Below are 10,753 nucleotides of genomic sequence, written 5' to 3'. Positions count from 1 at the left end.
GCAGATAGATCTTGACCTGATCAACAATTTTACCCCATGTCAGATTTGCTCTAAATGTTTTGGTTTCAAAGATATAAGCCAAAATATACATTTTACCCCTGTGTTCTATTTTTAGCCCTGGCGGCCATCTTGGTTGGATGGCCAGGTCACCGGACATTTTTAAAACTAGATACCCCAAGGATGATTGTGGCCAAGTTTGGTTAAATTTGGCCCAGCAGTTTCAGAGGAGAAGATTTTTGTAAAAGTTTACGGACGACGGACGACGGACGCAGGACGACGGACGACGGACGCCAAGTGATGAGAAAAGCTCACTTGACCTTTCAGGTCAGGTGAGCTAAAAATGAAATAAAAACTGAATAAAAATATGATTATATGATAGTAAAATTGAGAATGGAAATGGGGAATGTGTCAAAGAGACAACAACCCGACCAAATAAAAAAACAACAGCAGAAGGTCACCATCAGGTCTTCAATGTTGCGAGAAATACCTTTTACACAAAATTAAGATCAAAATTTATTCAGAATTTAGACATTGATCATAATGCATTCAAATAACAATGTTTACTATTATGTTGTTCACATTGTATATGTCTTTGTTCTCATCACAACCAACATGAATTGTATATGAATACGATATGTTACATTTAATCAAATAAATAGTGTTATGTATAAAACAGCAAAAATTTTAGCGAAATCTAGCTTATATATTTGGTTTTCAAATTTCAGACGAGAATAAAAAGATTATGGTAGTTTGCTGAGGTTCATGTTGATAAATTGTGTGATAAGATAAACTCTGAACGGAGCATGACCTAGTATGTTGATCGATATCTTTAGCAAACTTATTTTCGCGGATAATTTTTTGCGTTTATCACTTTTTCTAACCAATTTCGCGGCGATTTAAAGACACGATTATCAAATTTACTTGATGAAGATCGATAAGCGAAAATTGAAGTCTTAAAAATTGGCGACGATTTATGTTCACGTTAATTTTCTACTCGCGAAAGTCGCGAAAAGAAGTTGGCTTATAGTTTAATAAGAAAATATTGGATGCGGGCCAATGAGATAATTCTTCATCCAAGTCACAATCTTTTTAACGTTACAAATTATAGGTCAAAGTACAGCCATTAGCACGGAGCCTTGGCTCGCACCGAACAGCAAGCTATACACCTTGTTCACCTTACACGCCAATCATGCTTCATTGGCACTCATACACAATCTTCTTATTTCCATTTTTTAAAAATAAATAAGAGAGAAAATATGCATTCGAAATAATACGGTAACAAGTATGGTATAACAGTGATTTAGAAATGTTAACACATACGGCATTAATTATATAATTGATTTGTTATGTTTTACTATTTGTTGAAAACAAATAAACATCATGTCGATGTTTTAATTAAAATCAAGCCAAATCTAGTCAAACTAGAATATAGACCAGAACTCCAATCAATTAAATAAATTGCTGTGTGTTATATAATCTTATTTACTCTTGTCTTATTATTATTTTTTAAGGTGGTAGACCTTGGTTCAGGGAGATAACTCTTTAAATCAGTTATGTGTTTGTAAAAGTCAAATTTCATCAACGTATTTTAAGCATTTACCTGAAACAGATTGAAAATAATCTATGTAACATAGAAGCTTAGAATATATTTATGAAAATGGTTGACACAAACGTGCTGATGATTTTAAGAGTTATTTCCCTTAACCTAGGTCTACCTCCTTAAATAAGAGATTATCTACGGTGAATATCCATGTGACTGTATCCTTAATTTTGATTCAGTATGACTGTACATGGATTTCTCTGAGACAGACACTGATGGAAGTGCACCTCGGTTAAGGGAAATAATTCTTAAAATCATCAGTCTGTATGTGCCAACCATTTTCATAAATATATTCTAAGATTGTAGGTTACACAAATTATTTCAAATTAGTTTCAGGTGAATGTATCAATACATTATTAAAACTTGATTTTAAAAACGTTTAACTAATGTAAAGAGTCATCTCTCTTAATCATGATCTACCCCCTTCATGCAAACATTGGTTGATGGATTTATTAACAATGTTTAAATTGAATTCATTTAATTTTACTTGTGAACACAAAACTGTATTATACAAGGAAAACATGTATTACAAAACAATCAAGGGCGCGTCATTTAGATGGTCGAGAGCCCATTTCCTGTTGAACTAATTTTGTAAATAGTCTGATTTATATCTAAATTATAAGAACACACATTTCATTGTCTTAATTTGAAACTTTAAAATTGTTTTTAACATAAAAAAAAACCCAAATAATCTGCCTTTGTCGTAATGACTGGAACACTAAATTTGCAAACACAGTGGAAGGAATTGTATAGAACTCCTTCAAGTTTTAGGAACACCAAATACGATATTACAGTAAGATGAGCTCCAATCGATTTTAGAAACGTTCAATGCGCTTATATAAACGATATAACAAATATGTCATTTACGTTTTTATGAAAATCACATAGCAGTTAAAAGATTTTGTTCAATATTGACGGATTTAATCACGTGACACATGAATTAAAAAGTAATAAGTAAATAAATTTTCAAAAGTAAGATGGTAAAACATTCTTAAACGTCTGGGTCATTGTAAATTCCTAATAAACGACAAGTTTGTATGAAACTCGGTTGCATTTGTCATTCTTTTTCCCAACAAAACACAATTACTAGGTATCTAATTTCTTTCGTGTTTTGTGCAAAATTCACTTTGTATTTCCGCATCTCCAATCCATTCTTTCACTTTTATTCACAGAAATTAGACATTTGACACTTAAAATAACCGTTGTGTTGCAATATTGAACCTTTTTACTGCTAGTATACATATTTATTATACTAAATGCCTTTGAATTTTTTTTAACAATCCCACAAAATGTATAGCAACCGTTTACAAATAACTTCAAACTGGCCAACATCGCGCACTAAAAGCAGACAGTTTAAGAAAGCAAAGATCAAATGAATACATAAACCAGTTGATGCCCTTGATATATTAAAAATATTTATATTAATATGAATAGACTAAAGTAGGCATTTACCTTCCATTTTGTAAGCCTGTTGTGTGTTAAGTGCGAAATATGTATCTACTTAAAATTAACTTTCGTTTCCTTTTCACTGGGGTTTATTTGACATTTTGATACTATGTAAGTCTTCAAGTATTTATACATTATACATGGTTATAACGGGATAGCATTACAATTAATTGTAAAACTTAGTAGGAAAGATCTTGGTTATTAAGATTGCAATGAAAGATAGAAATAAAATAAAAATGGACGATGTTCCAATGGAAGGGTATTCACCATTTTTATATAAAAAAAAGACCAAAGCCTATTGCTAGGAATTGTTAAGAAACATCAATGGCCATAATGACGCATTAATTCACTTACAAGTAAATAACTCGACCTCAGTGGATCCGTATTCTCAAGAACTTCTCTCGCTATCTATTCAAATCAATATTGATATTTATATGGCTTATATGAAAGCCGGCAGTGTTCTGAGGTCAACTCTATAGTTCATGAGAAACATATAGTTCATGCGATACATTGTAGTCTATAGAACGGTATAAGGAAACCATTCGTAAATATAGATCAACATGCAGACTTATCATACGTTTAGGTATTTCACATCCAATATTTTATGGAAATATTCTTTATAAAGCACAAAAATGTCAGTATTCACCGCAGAAATTAACAAAACCTTTAAATAGACTTATAAGGAAGGGATTTAGTTACAAGACTGTTGTCAGGTCATTACAGATTGCATATTTTGGCGTTAATATTAAATCACTTGTAGGGTCTTTGCATCGGAACTTAACATATTTATTCAAAAATCAGTTGTTGGCATGACACGGGTTATGTTCTTCTCATATATGTTATGATGGTATGATACTAAACCCCTAACGGGAAGGATTGTGCCTCATATTCATATGATGAAATCATAATCTTTCAATCTGTTTAATTCAAGTTTGAAGCTGGCATGTCATTTAACTGCCAGTAATCTGTTGATATTCATGTATAATTGTCATTTTGTTTATTTTCTTTGGTTACATCTTCTGACATCAGACTCGGACATCTCTTGAATTGAATTTTAAATGTACGTATTGTTATGCGTTTACTTTTCTACATTGGCTAGAGGTATAGGGGAGGGTTGATATCTCAAAAACCTGTGTACTACGTTATAATCGAAAAATGTTAAAAAGACCGAATAAAGTAAGAGGTTGAAGAGCACTGAGGATTGAGGACAAAAAATTCCGAAAAGTTTTATAATTTACAATTACTCCAAACCGTGCACAATGAACATAATGATTTCCTTTATAACTTTAAGTAAACAAAATATCAACGTCGTAATGCAGAGAAATAGACCGATGATACCATTGATACATAAGTATTTGTAAGTATGTATAAACTAAAGTGGTTCTTTACGCTCTAACTTGTTAGCCTTTTACGTGTTAAAACCGAAATATGTATTTTCTTAAAATTTACTTTCGTTTCCTTTCCATTGGAAACTTTTCATCTACACATAAGTAATGCTATAAAAAAGACATTATAAATATGGTGATATAAGCACTAAGATAAAATTAAAACAGTTAGTATATCACCATTGGGTCCAATTAATGTGTGATTTGCTTGGTCTATTTGTCATTTTGTACCTTTTCTTTGCACATAGTTGTCAAAATAACAGATTGTTGCAACTGTCGTACAAGGTACCGTTAAGCTAGCTGTAAAAACTGTTTCAGTCTTCCATTTTCTACATAAGAAATTGCCTTAACCAAGTCAAAAATATCACAGTTAACTGTTGCTATTCATTCGTTTCATTTACTAAATAAAATCATCATTTGACTTGATACAAGCATTACCCTCTTCCTTGTACGACGGTCGCATCAAATTCTATTATATTGACAACAATGTGTGAACAAAACAAACAGATATAGTAAGCTAAAATGTCACAAATGAGAGTACAGCAATCAACAGTTGTTTTATGATTTTAATCATTATAAGCCAACAAGCAAATATATAAACACAGACTGAATGGAAGGCCTGTTTAATGGCCTTTGGTTGAGACATTAACCGTTTTCAATTTCTAAATACTTTACAAAAACAGAACACAGTCTGATTTTCCAATTTTTACAATTCAGAGTTTATATTGAATCATTCAACAGTTTTGCATGTGTTATCTGGAGACGCGTCGCAACATACTGACAAAGTAATGATAAAAAAGGAAAAACACACAAAATATTAACAAATATTAACAAAAAGAACTAAAAAAACCAATATCTGTTTATACAAAGTGACTTTCACGAAAACAATATATAACTTAATTATATATTATCTGTATTGTTTTCATTCTGCAGTGACCTGTTGTTCATACTCTGGTGCATAGACAACACAATCATAAATGTCACCATTTCAGAAGTTCTACTCAATACACATATGTTACAATTAACCTAGTAACAAATGTCACCATTTCAGAAGTTCTACTCAATACACATATGTTACAATTAACCTAGTAACAAATGTCACCATTTCAGAAGTTCTTCTCAATACACATATGTTACAGTTAACCTAGTAACAAATGTCACCATTTCAGAAGTTCTACTCAATACACATATGTTACAATTAACCTAGTAACAAATGTCACCATTTCAGAAGTTCTACTCAATACACATATGTTACAATTAACCTAGTAACAAATGTCACCATTTCAGAAGTTCTTCTCAATACACATATGTTACAGTTAACCTAGTAACAAATGTCACCATTTCAGAAGTTCTACTCAATACACATATGTTACAATTAACCTAGTAACAAATGTCACCATTTCAGAAGTTCTTCTCAATACACATATGTTACAATTAACCTAGTAACAAATGTCACCATTTCAGAAGTTCTACTCAATACACATATGTTACAATTAACCTAGTAACAAATGTCACCATTTCAGAAGTTCAACTCAATACACATATGTTACAGTTAACCTAGTAACAAATGTCACCATTTCAGAAGTTCTACTCAATACACATATGTTACAGTTAACCTAGTAACAAATGTCACCATTTCAGAAGTTCTACTCAATACACATATGTTACAGTTAACCTAGTAACAAATGTCACCATTTCAGAAGTTCTACTCAATACACATATGTTACAATTAACCTAGTAACAAATGTCACCATTTCAGAAGTTCTACTCAATACACATATGTTACAGTTAACCTAGTAACAAATGTCACCATTTCAGAAGTTCTACTCAATACACATATGTTACAGTTAACCTAGTAACAAATGTCACCATTTCAGAAGTTCTACTCAATACACATATGTTACAATTAACCTAGTAACAAATGTCACCATTTCAGAAGTTCTACTCAATACACATATGTTACAGTTAACCTAGTAACAAATGTCACCATTTCAGAAGTTCTTCTCAATACACATATGTTACAATTAACCTAGTAACAAATGTCACCATTTCAGAAGTTCTACTCAATACACATATGTTACAGTTAACCTAGTAACAAATGTCACCATTTCAGAAGTTCTTCTCAATACACATATGTTACAGTTAACCTAGTAACAAATGTCACCATTTCAGAAGTTCTACTCAATACACATATGTCCCAATTAACCTAGCAATAAAAGTCTCTTTACAGCTGAATTGTGAGAATCGGAAAGGAATAGTTTAACTGATTGTAAAAATACGTGTCTGGCGTATTCCGTATCGCCTAATAACTGTAGAGCGACGCCTAAGAAATTATAAGCTCCTGCTGCGGATTTGTTAGATCTCACAACATAAAGTTCCCTTATAACCAGTTGTAAAGCATGGAGGGAATCTTGACTTTGTCTGACATCATTGAGATGATAATAACAAAGGAAATTAAGGATGTAAGCATACACTGTAGATGGAAATGTCCACGATGTATCCATTTCGGTCATTTGAAGTTCATCTGGTATCAACGTAGAATTAATCTTAAATTTTATATCGTCCACTACCAATATTTTCAGTAAACAAATCAAACTTTTTTTCTGGAATGTTTGTAGTTTTAGCAACTGGTAATGAATATCCGAAAACATCATCATCTGGCAGAATTTTTCGGGAGTACATTTCCATAAGGAATAACTGACGATGTATAAGGCTTTACTGTACTGTTTTGTCTTATAGAAAAGAGAAGCAATCATCAGCCATCCAGACGCAGCGTCATGATAGATATTATTTATGACAGTACTTAGACATAATTTGTACTGTTGGTATTGGAATTTGTTATAACAAATAAGGGGCACATATTGGGCATGTTGTTGACACCACTTTGATACGTAGAATTTACATACGTCTTTAATAGAAGGTCCGGAAGACTGCTGACAAAAATATGTCTGCTTCATCCTTATATTGATTATTTCCGATGGCGTATATATTAAGGTAATATCTGCCATATACCATAACAGGGATGAAAGTATTCTTTCCACTTCTTTTGCATATAGTGCATGTGCTTCAATGGGAAAATTGCAAGAAAATAAATCATACTTAGATATTTGATCTGAAAATAAGATGCATCGCCAATTATGACAATGCAACATATATAAATTTTCTAAAAGTACTTCACGAGGACGACCTACAATTTTGTTCTCGAACGTGTTGTTCTCTGGAATGAAGTAATGTGGGCAAACTGAGTGCTCAACACAATAAACCAGCCTGCTAAAACATCGCATAAAACAAGAAATAAGATATTTCGGTTTCCATACGGATTGTGGCACTTCTTCAGATATCCAAAACACAATTGTTTTCAGGAAGTAAGAACAAAGTAAATCTTTACATTCGGAGAAAGTAGCTATTACATCTTTCAAAATAATTTTCAAGAGAGCATAGCACAATAGTTGAGTGTGTGTGAAGGTATTAATTAGAAATTTTTCACCAACTGAAAAAGATATTCGCCATTCAAGATCTTCTTTTGGTGAGCCCTTAACTCCGATCGGTACGAAAAGTACTCCGTGTTTTATGATACTTTGTGTGACATTAGAACTCGGCCATGAGTTATTTGATCGTGAGATCCACTGTTCTGCAGGAGATTCCCACGTTTTACAATGTAAACAATGAGCATTGTCAAAATTTCCTGAAGGGTCAGTTATACAGGGTCCATGAATCGAACCTGAATTATTATGTTCCTTGCGTAATAACAGTTGTTTATATAATAAACTCGAAAGATAGAGTTTACCATTTTGTTCTTCACATTGTTTTAAAATACTCTGTCGTCTGCTATAATCTAATTTTAGCTGAGCATAACCAGGTTTAACATCGTCTGTATCCATTGAAAAAAATGTTCTAATTGGATTACACTGGAGTTTTACATCTTCCTAAACCTCTAAGGTTGTTGAAACCTGCATGAGATCTAGATCACTGCCTCGCATATCTAGTCCTTCCCCAAAACTTCCACTTGTTATGAGTGTTACTTGCTTGTTAGATATATTGTCTCTGACAGCGTTCATCAATCTGATTTGTTTAACATGATTTTCTGATCCAACTATATGCTGACATAGATAACGATACAGTGCTATTGATATGTTTGGTGTAATAAGAAAAAATAGATTGCAATTTCCTGAAGGGAAAATTATAAAGAATAATTATCAACACCTATCTTTACTCTTCCTTTCTCTTGATTTTGTTTCATTGTCGACGTTGATATTATTTGGGAAATCCGATCAAGAGTTTTCGACATGTTGAAGTATACGAATGGCTAAATTTTAATAAGGGTAGGCATTATATTTTTCCATAGTGCACAGATCCCTTACACTATGTATAAACTCAATGACAGTAAAATATAACGCCTACCCATGTACATATGAGCATAAAGCTTGCATGAAAGAATTCAGTACAAATCAACGGACCATTCACTTTTAGTTCTATAAAAATAAATTGAATTTAATATTCTCTACTCATAAAACAATTATTAAGCATTTAGTTTCTTCCGTGTTCGTGTTATGTTAAGGTGCAAAGTTCAATTTTGATTTTCAATTCTCTCCTTTTTTAGATGACTGTTGGGAGATATGATATAAGCAATTGACTGTCGAAATAACCGTTTTTCATCTTGTAATAGTGAACCTTTTCACTAAATACTAAAATTCGAAAAGTCTACAAATAGTGTAGTAACTTTTTACAAAGTACTTCAAACCGACCAGAATAATGCACCGTGAAAAGATTGATATCCTATATCACTTTAAGTAACCACAGATCAGCGTAATAACGCGACAGTAATACTTTCCTGCTAGCTATTGTTGTTTTTCGGATGAATTGGTCCAGTTTTTATGTGTGTAGATCGGGTTATTGCGATTAATAAAACATGCGATCAGGTCAAATAACTGCAACAACGTATTTCGTAATAATAATAGTTTTTTTTATAAAGTCTACCTACAAAATGATGAATAATAAACATGTGAGAAACCATAAAGCATAATTTCCTTGTTTACAAAAAACAAACAGTGTTTAAATTGTCCGGGTTTGCAAAAGCAATAGCAAAACCGTCCGGGTTTTTGAACAAATGTTCCGGTTTTGTTATGAACATTTGAATTAGAAACAGGTATTCTTGACTTTAGAAAATTCCTTTTAACTAGTTTATAACTGTAATTAAGTAAAGGACAACATCATATATTCCAAAATAATTTTTTTAAACATACTACTTCGTTGATAAAAATCAATCTTTTTCAATTTAGTGCTTTTTTTTTTTGTTCGGATAACATTCTATCGAACCTTTCCAGTGTTGAAATAGAAATTACTCAATCATTTACACAACAGTCTTTAGAACATCGCGCACTCATAATATTTTCATTTCACGTGCTTCATGATGTCTCAGTTGTGAAAAACAACACGATATCTAAATGCTACACAGAAATGGAAAGTTGACCATAGGAAAATAAAAATCATCGCGTTTGTCATAAATTTTGGTATTCAACCTACCATCATTTATCATTTCGAGAAAAAGGTCTAAATATGAAGCAGATTTATCTGTGTCGGTAGTATCTTCAATTTCAAGTTCACTTGGATATATCAAATGTAAGTGATCACTGAATCTATTATTATTATGAGACAGTACATCATCAATATACCGAAAGGTCAAATTAAAAGACTGGGCTAGTTTCTGTTCTCCTTTTCCAAGTTTCTGTACAAGCACTTGGATAAATTCTGCTTCATAGGTATATAAAAACAAATCTACAAGAAGAGGAGCGCAATTGGTACCCATTGGGATTCCAATAGTCTGTTGGAAGACCAAACCTCCAAATTCAACAAATATGTTGTCAATTAAAAAGTCCAGCATGGCAGTTATATCCTCGTCAGTATATTTTCTCCTTGACTCTGTATGATTTTTTTTACAAAGTAAGCTGAATTCCAGCCCAAAACTAGATATTTAAAACGTCTAGTGCCCTTTTTTGTTAAAGAAACATAAGCTGGCGAGTTTTTTAAGTCGAGCTTTAAGTTTAGTATGTGGAATAGTGGTATAAAGAGTTGAAAAATCCAAGGTACTTTGTTTTAAAGATTGAGATTGTAAATTCACCAATATGTCTCTTTTGCATTTTTCAGTATCCACATCTGATAAACACATAAAAAAGAAGACGTGGTATGATTGCAAATGAGACAACTATCCACAAAAGATTAAAATGACACAGACATTAACAACAATAGGTCACCGTACGGCCGTCAACAATGAGCAAAGCCCATACCGCATAGTCAGCTATAAAAGGCCCCGATAAGACAATGT

At 32.2% G+C, this 10,753-nt stretch overlaps 1 protein-coding gene across 1 annotated transcript; it reads right to left on the bottom strand.

Moving 5' to 3' along the window:
- Positions 1–6,632: 6,632 nt before the first annotated feature.
- On the bottom strand, positions 6,633–8,312 carry LOC134718279 (uncharacterized). The gene has a single exon (XM_063580771.1). The coding sequence runs from the start codon at positions 8,310–8,312 to the stop codon at positions 6,633–6,635; it is 1,680 nt and encodes a 559-aa protein (XP_063436841.1).
- Between the last annotated feature and the right edge of the window lie 2,441 nt (positions 8,313–10,753).

The sequence above is a fragment of the Mytilus trossulus genome, chromosome 5, assembly GCF_036588685.1.
Source record: "Mytilus trossulus isolate FHL-02 chromosome 5, PNRI_Mtr1.1.1.hap1, whole genome shotgun sequence".
Taxonomy (NCBI): Eukaryota; Metazoa; Mollusca; class Bivalvia; order Mytilida; family Mytilidae; genus Mytilus; species Mytilus trossulus.
This window is presented reverse-complemented; position numbering and strand designations above follow the sequence as displayed.

Coding starts and splice junctions, on each gene's coding strand:
- LOC134718279 (XM_063580771.1), bottom strand. CDS start 8,312: ATGGATACAGACGATGTTAAACCTGGTTATGCTCAGCTAAAATTAGAT.